At 35.4% G+C, this 12,601-nt stretch overlaps 1 protein-coding gene across 2 annotated transcripts in view; it reads left to right on the top strand.

Annotated features, from left to right (window-relative positions):
- The window catches only part of LOC111050139 (WD repeat-containing protein 46-like), a 29,061-nt gene that overhangs the window by 12,607 nt on the left and 3,853 nt on the right, over positions 1–12,601 (top strand). For both annotated transcript variants that reach the window (XM_039425187.1, XM_039425186.1), the window contains 4 exons: positions 6,525–6,675; positions 9,632–9,767; positions 11,187–11,286; positions 11,936–12,092. In XM_039425187.1, coding sequence (XP_039281121.1) covers positions 6,525–6,675; positions 9,632–9,767; positions 11,187–11,286; positions 11,936–12,092 — 544 coding nt within the window. The remainder of the gene's footprint in view (positions 1–6,524; positions 6,676–9,631; positions 9,768–11,186; positions 11,287–11,935; positions 12,093–12,601) is intronic.

Here is a 12,601-nt window from a genome sequence, read left to right as displayed (position 1 = left end):
CACCAACCCAACCCCCACCACAACCTATTCCACCACCTTCATCCCTTACCACACATAGCCTTGTCATCTGAGTGAATTCCCACAGTCTGATGATGACCAACAACAGGTCGAAACGATCGTCACTATACAAAAAGTAAGTGCATTTTCACTTCAAAAGTTTTTTAAAATTCAAGTTTAATTTTAATAGTGAAAAAATATGGATATACAACAGAGTTAAATAGCTCATTATTTAAAAGCAGAGAAGCTGATCATAATTTTTGATGCCTCACCAATCAATATTGTTTGTTAAAAAACTATTATTTCAAATTAAATAATATCTGTTATTCATCTCTCTTTTGATTTAAATGTGTTTATCTTAGAAGTTAATGATACAAGATTGAAATGGCCTATCTCTAACAATACAACGTACTTATCTGAAGCAACATTATAAATCCTCATACATCCCAAAAAATCCAAACATTTGTTGTCCATTTGTTTATATTTCCGAAGAAGTCATAATTTCCTGCCCACTGATAATATTTCCAACACACATCACTTGCTAGAATATATTTATATTTCTTTCCTTTCAAAATATCGTAACACCATTGAAGTTTCCGACCTAGGCAGTTGCTTCCGACTGCTCAAAATATGTTAGAATGGTTTGGTTCTGACGCATGCAGCTTGGCAGTCAATGTTTATTTACGGTGTTGAAACGAGTGAGAAATTATCTGAACAGAGAGTTATTTCAAGTACATGTGGTGTGGCGTCGGAAGTACCTGCCATGATCGGAATGCCACCTTAACAGCCTATCTAACTTCTCTGCCGCAAATAATAAATCAAGTTCAATAATTGATTCTTATTACTCTATTTTTTTATTTGCAGGATAGATTTTACAAGAAATGGAAGGTATTTAACGTTGGGTGGAAAGAAAGGACACGTAGCTGCATTCGATTGGGTCACAAAGAAACTTATGTGTGAGATAAATGTTATGGAAGAGGTATTTGATATACAGTGAGTATTGAAATTCTGATTTTTGATAAGAAATCTTTTTGACTTAGATATTCGTGGGAGATATTTTGATATTTGTTCAGTTATGCCTGACAAAGGGTTTCAATCATGGTAGTGCAAGTCAAATGTACTGGAATTGAAGAGAAAAGTTCCACAACTTCAATGTTCACTCTACAAACTTAATGAAAGGTACTGGAATTGGTTTCATTAGTATTATAAAAATTATACCTGGATATATTGCTTTAATAATCTCTTGAAATGATTCTTAAAATGAATGGGCTGTTGTGTTGATAAGTTGAATTTTCAAATACTAGTACAATAATGCCCAATACTACTGTAAATTAATTGAATTCCAACATTTATAACACCAAAAATAAAAAGCGTTTTGGTCAACACAAATCTTCAAATACCTCAGAATCATTGAGGATTGGAGTATTTATCAAGTAGTTATAAAAAGTATTCATATTAAAGTATTTCATCATTATACACATTCACTATACTAAATGGACCTTATACGTAAATGCAAAAAATCTGGTGTGGCGCACTCACACTACTTTCCTTGCCGTTATGAGAATTGATCACCTGACGCTAGTGTTCACGCGCATCTCAAGCCTACTGTTCTAAGATCTGAGCCAGCTGGTGACAGGACTATAACGCTGGAGACACACGAGATCTGCTATCTCTTCATAGTGAATGATTTAATAGAATTGTCACAAAGTAAAATTGTGACGAGAAAATAATTAATAATATTATTGAAAGACGCTCGGCTATCAGCAAAGCTAGCTGACCGCGGAGATAAGGAGGGTACCGATGGCGCACCATCTTCCGCGCATCGAGACGATTCTTACCGCCTCTGGCGGCGGCGAAACTTCATCCCCTCTACTTAGGGAGAGTATTTAAACGCCAGACGAGCCCCAGACCGCAGCATTCCGCTCCTGACCTCCTGTCCTTGTACAGCGGCCCGTTGGCTGCCGTACGTCCCTGACCTCATGTCCTGGTACAGCGGCCCGTTGGCTGCCGTACGTCCCTCTCCTCTCATCTCCCCAAGGCACAGTGGACCGTCGTCTGCCGTCCCTATCCTTCCATCTCCCCAGGGCACAGCGGACCGTTGTCTGCCGTCCCTATCCTTCCATCTCCCCAGGGCACAGCGGACCGTCGTCTGCCGTCCCTATCCTTCCATCTCCCCAGGGCACAGCGGACCGTTGTCTGCCGTCCCTATTCTTCCATCCCCCCAGGGCACAGCGGACCGTTGTCTGCCGTCCCTACCCTATCCTTCCATCTCCCCAGGGCACAGCGCACGGTCGTCTGCCGTCCCTATCCTTCCATCTACAACCACACAAAACAGTTTCCCAACAGTCTCCTAAATGATCAAATAAATTTCTCTTCCCACACACTCTTTGACAAAATAGTCCAAAGTTCAAAAATACCGCCGCACTAAATATCCACCAACCCAACCCCCACCACAACCTATTCCACCACCTTCATCCCTTACCACACATAGCCTTGTCATCTGAGTGAATTCCCACAGTCTGATGATGACCAACAACAGGTCGAAACGATCGTCACTATACAAAAAGTAAGTGCATTTTTACTTCAAAAGTTTTTTAAAATTCAAGTTTAATTTTAATAGTGAAAAAATATGGATATACAACAGAGTTAAATAGCTCATTATTTAAAAGCAGAGAAGCTGATCATAATTTTTGATGCCTCACCAATCAATATTGTTTGTTAAAAAACTATTATTTCAAATTAAATAATATCTGTTATTCATCTCTCTTTTGATTTAAATGTGTTTATCTTAGAAGTTAATGATACAAGATTGAAATGGCCTATCTCTAACAATACAACGTACTTATCTGAAGCAACATTATAAATCCTCATACATCCCAAAAAATCCAAACATTTGTTGTCCATTTGTTTATATTTCCGAAGAAGTCATAATTTCCTGCCCACTGATAATATTTCCAACACACATCACTTGCTAGAATATATTTATATTTCTTTCCTTTCAAAATATCGTAACACCATTGAAGTTTCCGACCTAGGCAGTTGCTTCCGACTGCTCAAAATATGTTAGAATGGTTTGGTTCTGACGCATGCAGCTTGGCAGTCAATGTTTATTTACGGTGTTGAAACGAGTGAGAAATTATCTGAACAGAGAGTTATTTCAAGTACATGTGGTGTGGCGTCGGAAGTACCTGCCATGATCGGAATGCCACCTTAACAGCCTATCTAACTTCTCTGCCGCAAATAATAAATCAAGTTCAATAATTGATTCTTATTACTCTATTTTTTTATTTGCAGGATAGATTTTACAAGAAATGGAAGGTATTTAACGTTGGGTGGAAAGAAAGGACACGTAGCTGCATTCGATTGGGTCACAAAGAAACTTATGTGTGAGATAAATGTTATGGAAGAGGTATTTGATATACAGTGAGTATTGAAATTCTGATTTTTGATAAGAAATCTTTTTGACTTAGATATTCGTGGGAGATATTTTGATATTTGTTCAGTTATGCCTGACAAAGGGTCTCAATCATGGTAGTGCAAGTCAAATGTACTGGAATTGAAGAGAAAAGTTCCACAACTTCAATATTCACTCTACAAACTTAATGAAAGGTACTGGAATTGGTTTCATTAGTACCTGGATATATTGCTTTAATAATCTCTTGAAATGATTCTTAAAATGAATGGGCTGTTGTGTTGATAAGTTGAATTTTCAAATACTAGTACAATAATGCCCAATACTACTGTAAATTAATGGAATTCCAACATTTATAACACCAAAAATAAAAAGCGTTTTGGTCAACACAAATCTTCACATACCTCAGAATCATTGAGGATTGGAGTATTTATCAAGTAGTTATGAAATTATTCATGTATTTCATCATAATATACATTCACTATACTAAATGGACCTTAGTAAATGCAAAAAATCTGGTGTGGCACACTCACACTACTTTCCTTGCCGTTATGAAAATTGATCACCTGACGCTAGTGTTCACGCGCATCTCAAGTCTACTATTCTAAGATCTGAGCCAGCTAGTGACAGGACTATAACGCTGGAGACACACGACATCTCTTCATAGTGAATGATTTAATAGAATCAACAGTTGCCAACAGTTTGCAATTGAATTTTTTTTCTTGATTTTTATAGCACCTAGTTAAAGACTAATAAGCTATTCTATTTTGACATAAATTGATAAGAATATTGTTTGTGAAGGTAAAACCCATTGGTTAAGCCTTCTATATTGGTCAAGGATTAAATAGAGATTATTTTTAGCATAAAATGATACAGTATTCTGCCTTTGCACTTCCAATTGAACACTTTAGCACTAAACTAATTCGTGTGGCTTTCTGCGTTGCAGTCTTCTTACTCCATGCACGTTGAGCAGCTGGATTGCTTCCACGTTCACATGTTGATGAAGTCTTTTCTCATGTTTTTCTGCAAATCTTTGGATTTCACTGATGACTGTCGCCACTCCCAGGTCGCGGTGGAGATCAGAGTTTCTGATGTACCAAGGAGCGTCTACACAGCTTCTGAGTACTTTGTTCTGGAAGCGCTGGATGATGTCGATATTGGATGGTCGGGTGCAGCCCCAGAGTTGAATTCCGTAGGTCCACACCGGCTTGAGAATCTGCTTGTAGAGAAGCAATTTGTTATAATTTGACAACTTTGATGTCCTCCCAAGTAGCCAGTACATTTTCTTGAATTTTATGCCAAGTTGTTCTCTTTTCTTCTTCACATGCTCCTTCCATCTAAGCTTGGCATCCAGCGTCATGCCTAGATACTTTGCAGTGTTGGAGTAGGGTACAATATTCCCATTGAGTGTTAAGGGGATATATTGAACTCTTCTGTTTGTAAAGTTGACTTGAACTGATTTTGCTTCATTCAATTTTATAAGCCAGTGTTTTGTCCAAACATTGATTCTGTTGACTGCCACCTGCAATTTCTCTGTAGAAACTTCAACAGTTTCACCAACTGATAAAACTGCTGTGTCATCAGCAAATGTTGCTACTGTTACGTTTTCGGGTTGAGGTATATCAGATGTGTATAGGAGGTACAAAAGGGGACCCAGCACACTTCCTTGAGGAACTCCAGCCCTGATTTCTCTGAGAGATGAAAAAGCATCATCTTGTTTTATCCTGAAATAACGGTCTTGAAGATATGATTTCAGTATCAGACTGTATTCTGTTGGTAAGAACTTGCAATTGAATAATAACATTTTCTCAAATTTCGAGTTAATTTCCATTTTTAGGAGAAAATGTTACTAAGCATTAATTGTAGAGATTTTCATGCTCAATCCTTTTCATTTGAATTTTTTTGTTTGAATTGTATCTGAAGACTGATAATTGGAAATCTAAAATCAAACTTTGCATAGATGGGGCAAAGTTCCTGAAATTTTTACAGATATGAGACTTGTGGTAGTTGATAGAGCTTATCAATGACTATTTTAGGTATAAATTTAATCAAAATCGTTGGAGCCGTTTTCGAGAAAATCGCGAAAAACCCTGTTTTCGACAACATTTCGCCATTTTAGCCGCCATCTTGAATCGCATTTGTTTGAAATTGTTCGTGTTGGAAACTTATAGTGTAAGGACCTTAAGTTCTAAATTTCAAGTCATTCCGTCGATTGGGAGACGAGATATCGTGTACACAGACACACACACACACACACACACACACACACACACACACACACACACCACACACACACACACACACACACACACACACACACACACACACAGACCAATACCCAAAAACCACTTTTTTGGACTCAAGGGAGCTTGAAACTTATAGAAATTTAGAAATTGGGGTACCTTAATTTTTTTCGGAAAGCAATACTTTTCTTACCTATGGTAATAGGGCAAGGAAAGTAAAATGCTCCTAGTGAATGTATATTGTGATCAAATTCTTTTTCGCCATCTCAGTTTCAACAGAGATTGATCAGCTGTTCGTTCAAACCCAGAATGTAACTTATTATAATGCGACCTCATCCTCTAGTAAACCGAGATTAGTGTAAACGTAGATGGTGCATAATATGAACCTTTTCTTTAGAAAAGGCACAACGCATAACAGGCTAATGCCCAATACTGAGATCCAAATTCGTTCTTCACATCTACAGTATTAATCATTTTACAGCATAATTTCTTAATCGTAAAAATTTAACGAATATAGTACCCTTTTTGCTTCAAAAATATCCTTCGCTTTTTAAAAACACATCTTCAAATTATCTAAACTAATTAAAATCATAAAGCACCACTGTATATTTCAGACAAATTATCCCATTTTATGGTGCTCATGTGAAAAGTTTTTTGTTTATAAAGAGTAAATGGTATTTTGAAGCAAAGAAGGTTACTGTATTAGGTTTGTTTTTATCAATAAAAGTGTAGAACTTGATATTTTTATAATTTCTTGAATACAATCAGTTTGAAAAAAGTCTATATCTTGGATGATCATGGAGTAGAAAGATAAAATAATGTTGTATAATATTTCGTTGTCTTCGATATCTAAAAACGTTGATAACTTTCAGATGGTTGCACAACGAATTGATGTATGCAGTGGCACAAAAAGAGTGGGTCTATATTTACGACAGGCAAGGCGTTGAGTTGCACTGTTTGAAAGCAATGAATAAGCCTTTGAGGCTCCAGTTCCTTCCGTATCATTTTCTTCTTAGCGCTGTGGTAAGTTCACATTTAAAATGTTAGTTTTAGTTGTCATTATAATATATCATTCACTGTCTTGGGAGGATTAAATTTAAAAAATCCAACCAATAATAGTAATAAGTGTCTAAAAGATAATTCATAAGAGATTAGCTCTGAAATGTGGTGTTGAGAATGAGGATTGCTCTTGCTACACCTGTCTGCCAGCATCAGTGCTTCATAATAATAGAACCAAAATATGGAAAGATCTCAGATCGGTCACATTTCAATTTGTATAATAATTGAAAAATTAGACGAGCATCAACTGAAAGGTTCTGTTCAATTATAGTTCAAATGTAAAAGAGAAGGTCAGGGAGGTTAGGTTTCTGTTTTTAAATGGTAATAAGTTGATATTATTCGAAATGTTTCGATAATTTTAGATAATAAACACAACGAACAGTTATTTGATTAGCTATAACGGTGCTGGATAAACATATGAACAACGCCTACTTTATTGATGTGGCAGTACCTTCAATCACAATTTAAGAACGTTGCAGACTGAAAAAAATAAACGAATTTACGACTCTGCGTGAGGAGGTTAAGGCTTTATTCAATTTAGAAAATCTGAGGATCATACGAGTGACAGGTATCAGAAACAGGAATTGTTCTAAAGCATTGACTATAAACAATTAAACTATCAATAAACAATTGATATAAAAAAATCAGAAATCTGTAATAATCAACTTTTGCCATTCAGTGCGAAAAATGTTATCACAAAGTAAACAAGAAATCGAAAACAGTGTGCATAGGTACTTGACGTTTGATCCGTATGCATTCTTCTTTTTTGTATCAATTATATGATTGTGAATGTGAAATTAATAATAATAATATCGTGTGACCTGGCTGACTCAGGTCTGGTATCAGAGTTTACAGGTCGCTCCTTTGACGTGACCTAATGACTGTTTGTGTCCATCCGAAACACGGGAGTGGCCCAAGAAAAATATCTGCCCGTCCGCGATTCGAACCTGGGCCTCTGAATTATAAAGCCAGAATCTATTCCACTCAACTACGGCCACTCCTAATCCAATTATGTTTCATTCAATAATAATTATCATGGATTGAATAACTCTCAGTTTTCTATAAAATTATCGTTTGCTATTACAGTACTTCAAATAAATATGAACTAATTAGTAACGTAATAAAATTACTAATTCAGTATTGAACCGATTCAGATAATATTTGGCAGGCTCGCTCATTGATCTGGCTCCCGAGTTGTAACCCATCACAAACTAGTAAACAAGCTCTCTCCCATGTATTTTATCTGTAATTTCCAGCTTCATGAAGCATTTTTCCCCAGCAACATAGTTCTTGGGAATGCAAAAGATTTCACAGTTATGAGAGAAGAATCGATTTCGGACTCAATTTGTTGAGCATTTATAATAGAGCAAAACTCTTCTATCGCACACACACGCTGAGCATGCAAATGTCAACTCTGAAGGTAGTCTACTTCTTGAAAAAGCTGACAATATAATGCAAGACCTATATTTTTCGGTCATGAGCAATCTCTTAACCCGTTTTGATAACAAATCTATTATAGAATGTGCAAACCTTGCAACATTGCTCTCATGGAGTACAGTATTGCCAAATTTCACAGAATCCAGAGAACTTGAGAGCTTATTGTGCGAGAAAAAGAGTGAAAAAGAGATCTTAGGCCTTCTTGATAGTATCAGCTTAAAAAACGGCAACTATGTGCTCCTATTGTTATACTGAAATTATGTTGGCCATAAAGCCCCATGCTCCAAACTAAAATAATTATTTTATGTCTACCAGATTCCTCAGCAATCGATTATGATCTCTGCAGACTATCTTGACTAAATTTTTAAAATTTATACTCGTATACTTTCAATAAATTCAATTACATTATCCAAAAATAAAAATATTTTTTGTTATTTAAACGGCAACTGTGTTCCTAGTGTTATATTGAAATAATATTTGCCATAAAGCCCCGTGCTGCAAACTAACATAATTATCTTATGTCTACCAGATTCCTCAGCAATCGATTATGATCTCTGTTTGCAGACTATCTTGACTAATTTTGTAAAATTTATACTTGTATACTTTCAATAAATTCAATTACGGTACATTATCCAAAAATAAAAATATTTTTTGTTATTTAAACGGCAACTATGTGCTCCTATTGTTATACTGAAATTATGTTGGCCATAAAGCCCCATGCTCCAAACTAAAATAATTATTTTATGTCTACCAGATTCCTCAGCAATCGATTATGATCTCTGCAGAATATCTTGACTAATTTTTAAAAATTTATACTCGTATACTTTCAATAAATTCAATTACATTATCCAAAAATAAAAATATTTTTTGTTATTTAAACGGCAACTGTGTTCCTAGTGTTATATTGAAATAATATTTGCCATAAAGCCCCGTGCTGCAAACTAACATAATTATCTTATGTCTACCAGATTCCTCAGCAATCGATTATGATCTCTGTTTGCAGACTATCTTGACTAATTTTGTAAAATTTATACTTGTATACTTTCAATAAATTCAATTACATTATCCAAAAATAAAAATATTTTTTTGTTATTTAAACGGCAACTATGTGCTCCTATTGTTCTATTGAAATAATATTGGCGATAAAGCCCCGTGCTGCAAACTAACATAATTATCTTATGTCTACCAGATTCCTCAGCAATTGATTATGATCTCTGTTTGCAGACTATCTTGACTGATTTTGTAAAATGTATACGCTTATACTTTCAATAAATTAATTACATTATCACAAAAAAAATATTTTTTAGGCTACTCCAATCGTGTTCTCCTATGAACTTAGCAAAATCAAATATATGAAGAAATTATTGATTTGAAATTCTATTATATTCTATGGATTGTTTGAAGCTGTTACTGTGGAACTGATATTTTTGTGTGAGTTTGAAAATAGTTGAAAACATGATAGCATTGTGTTTGATTTGTGCAGAATGAAGATGGCTGGCTGTCGTGGTTGGACATTTCGATTGGCAAAATGGTGGCACGCACCAGTTCGCATTGCGGTCGGCCAATATCACTTGTTCAAAATCCTTACAACGCTATTCTGTGTTTGGGAAATGCCAAAGGTTAGTTATAGTTATATATTTATACTGTATTAGAATAAAATTAAACTTGCGATCAATTAGATTTAAGTTACAGCAATTCTATAGCTGATTCACATAATTTAAGCTAGGTCGTTGTCTGTTCTGATTGGGACTGGTTAGAAGCTATACTACTTGAAATTACATACTGGCTCACTCCGACGATCATGTGCTGGTAGATACCAAAGATAAATAAATATTAGAAATTTAAGTTTTCAGCTTAATTTATGAAACAATAAATTTAATTGACTTGAGTAGTTAGATGTAATTCCATGAACTTATTCAAATATAAAAAAAAAACTGTAGTAACAAATAATTACTTTGTGTGTTCATCATTCACCGAGAAATCAACTAGAATAAACCATTTTTAAGGCTCTTCAGTTTGATCTTTCGATTATTCTGATTTGTTAGTGTATAGAGGGGAACTTGTTAGATGAGATACGAGTAAATACTGATTTTTTTCGAAAACTTGAAAACATCGTCTTTGCCATTTGATACGGGTAAGAGATCAAGGCTTTATCCTCTCACATCAGACCCATTCGTCAAAAAACCCAAACAAACAAACCAAAGTCTCCTTATTAGCTGTATTCAGAAAACTGTATTTTTAGCTTGATTTCTTTCACTCATTCACTATTCCTATTGGATCACACTTAATTGAGTTTTAAAATGTTGTCCATACATTGCGAATCCCTGCAATAATTTAATTTTGTTTTCCTACAGTTACGTTGAAAAGTGGCCATTGCTGCACTGATTACAGAACGCAAAGAATCACTTTTCCGCTCTAGTGCGGGAAAAATTTTTCTGCACTCCAGATTTGCAACATGGCAACGCAAAATACTTAGTAGGTTATATGGAGCAACAGTGCAGCAAAATCAAAATGAAGTTGGTAACAGTGACTGCTGTGGCTGCTATAGTGAGCAGAGGTGCAACGAAGCACAACGCGCTAATTATTACTATTATATATTATAACGAGGACAGCAACAGCACAGTGCCACCACAGCACACACCACACAGCTGCCCCCCGCCATTCAAACACTACTAAGTTATTTGATGGATTTCAGGCAATTTTACCCATAATTACCCACTTTTCATATTCAATGGTAACTGTAGGAAAAACTTAATGTGAAATACGTGCGCAAAGTTCCTCTGCTGCACTCAAGAAACCATTCCGCCCTCGCCTACGGCTCGGGCGTAAACGTTTCTTTCGGTGCAGCAAACTGTCACTTTGCGCACTAGTTGCACAAATAACTATTTTAAGACTAATCCCAAATTGATCACCATTCAGGTTTAATAATCGAACCTTCAGTTAGTTGCAAGATTTTCATACAGGTTTGCGTAAATGCTGAATTTGAAAGTATTTTGAAACGCTCTTATAATATCATTTGTAATTTGAATATTTTGCAGGTGTTGTTTCAATGTGGAGTCCCACGGTGCAGAAGCCTTTGGCAAAGATGTTGTGCCATAAAATGATTGTGCAAGGCTTGACAATTGATAACACTGGAAAGTGAGTTTTCCAATATTCTTTTAAATCTAGATTTTAAAGGTTAATTTATTTTTGTATTATATTTATATGATATTACTTTTTATAATACTACTATCATTACTTACGATCTTTGATAAATAGACGCAATATCATTCAGATAGCTGCAAGATATCTTGAGTTTCCAAACGTGATATAATTTTCTCGAGAATTATCTAGCTGTTTCACAATTTTCCTGTGCATATTCACCCAAGTTGTACAGTGAGCTGCAGATGAATGCCGGGGTTGTGTCATCTCATCTGAAGACGTTTAATCAAAATTAGTCTGATGAAAACGAAGATGGATCTTTCGATAGATCCACTCACTTCATTACTTTTGCACGAAGAATATTTACTGATTCAACTCTATTTTTATAAATCTGTATAAGCATTCACTAAAGGAATGGTAATTACAAAAATTGTATTCCAATTTAATAATTGAAATTTGCCAGACCCCTCTTTCTTTTTCTTATTTTTTACCTCATTATTTTCTCTTTTTTTGCTTCTCAGATCTCTTCTTTTGACGTTTATATTTTGTACATCCAATACTCATAATGAAAACTTATAAATAGTTGAGTGTTAATATAAAATCAATCACAATCACTATCAATGCAGACGTTTTTAATAATTTTCAGGTATATGGCTACGTCGGCTCCCGACCACAGTCTAAAAGTGTGGGACATTCGCAACCTGGACGGCCCCCTCCAGCACTATCAGCTGCAAGCCAATGCCACTCACTTGTCCTTCAGTCAGAAAGGCCTGCTGGCTGTAGCCATGGGGAATGTCGTTGAGGTTGGTCCAATCATCATTGTTCATTTTTGAAATGAAGTGAAATGAAATAAGCTAATTCTTTATTGGGTGGAGTTAGGACTTTTAAGTCCTCTCTACCTCGTTCATTCGCAAAATTCAAAACAAACCAACACCGCCAATGCGCAGCTTGCTTAGTTCAAATTGTTTACAGCAGTAAATTTTATCTAGTATTTCATCAGTACTTTATCTAGTGAGGTCCACGTTATAATGGCAGAGTCTGATTAGCAATGGTATTGCTATCCTTGTCTATCATTCAACAAAGCGGATAGCGCTGTCTCTTTCTCGCTTTGCTCTGTTGCCAGATCGTCTTTCAACAATGTAGAATTAATAATTAACAAAATATTTCATCTTAATTATGAAAATTCATTATGAAATTATTGAAAAATATAATTTCTTGCTTAATAAAATTGATTATTTTAAACGAGAATGAACAGTTAATATTACATCAATAAATCTGTATCAGCTACCGTCTCTAGAAGGTATTGACAAGA

This window comes from Nilaparvata lugens, chromosome 3 (assembly GCF_014356525.2).
Source record: "Nilaparvata lugens isolate BPH chromosome 3, ASM1435652v1, whole genome shotgun sequence".
Lineage (NCBI taxonomy): Eukaryota > Metazoa > Arthropoda > Insecta > Hemiptera > Delphacidae > Nilaparvata > Nilaparvata lugens.
Note: the sequence above shows the minus strand (reverse complement) of the source record. Positions and strands in the feature narration are given on the sequence as shown.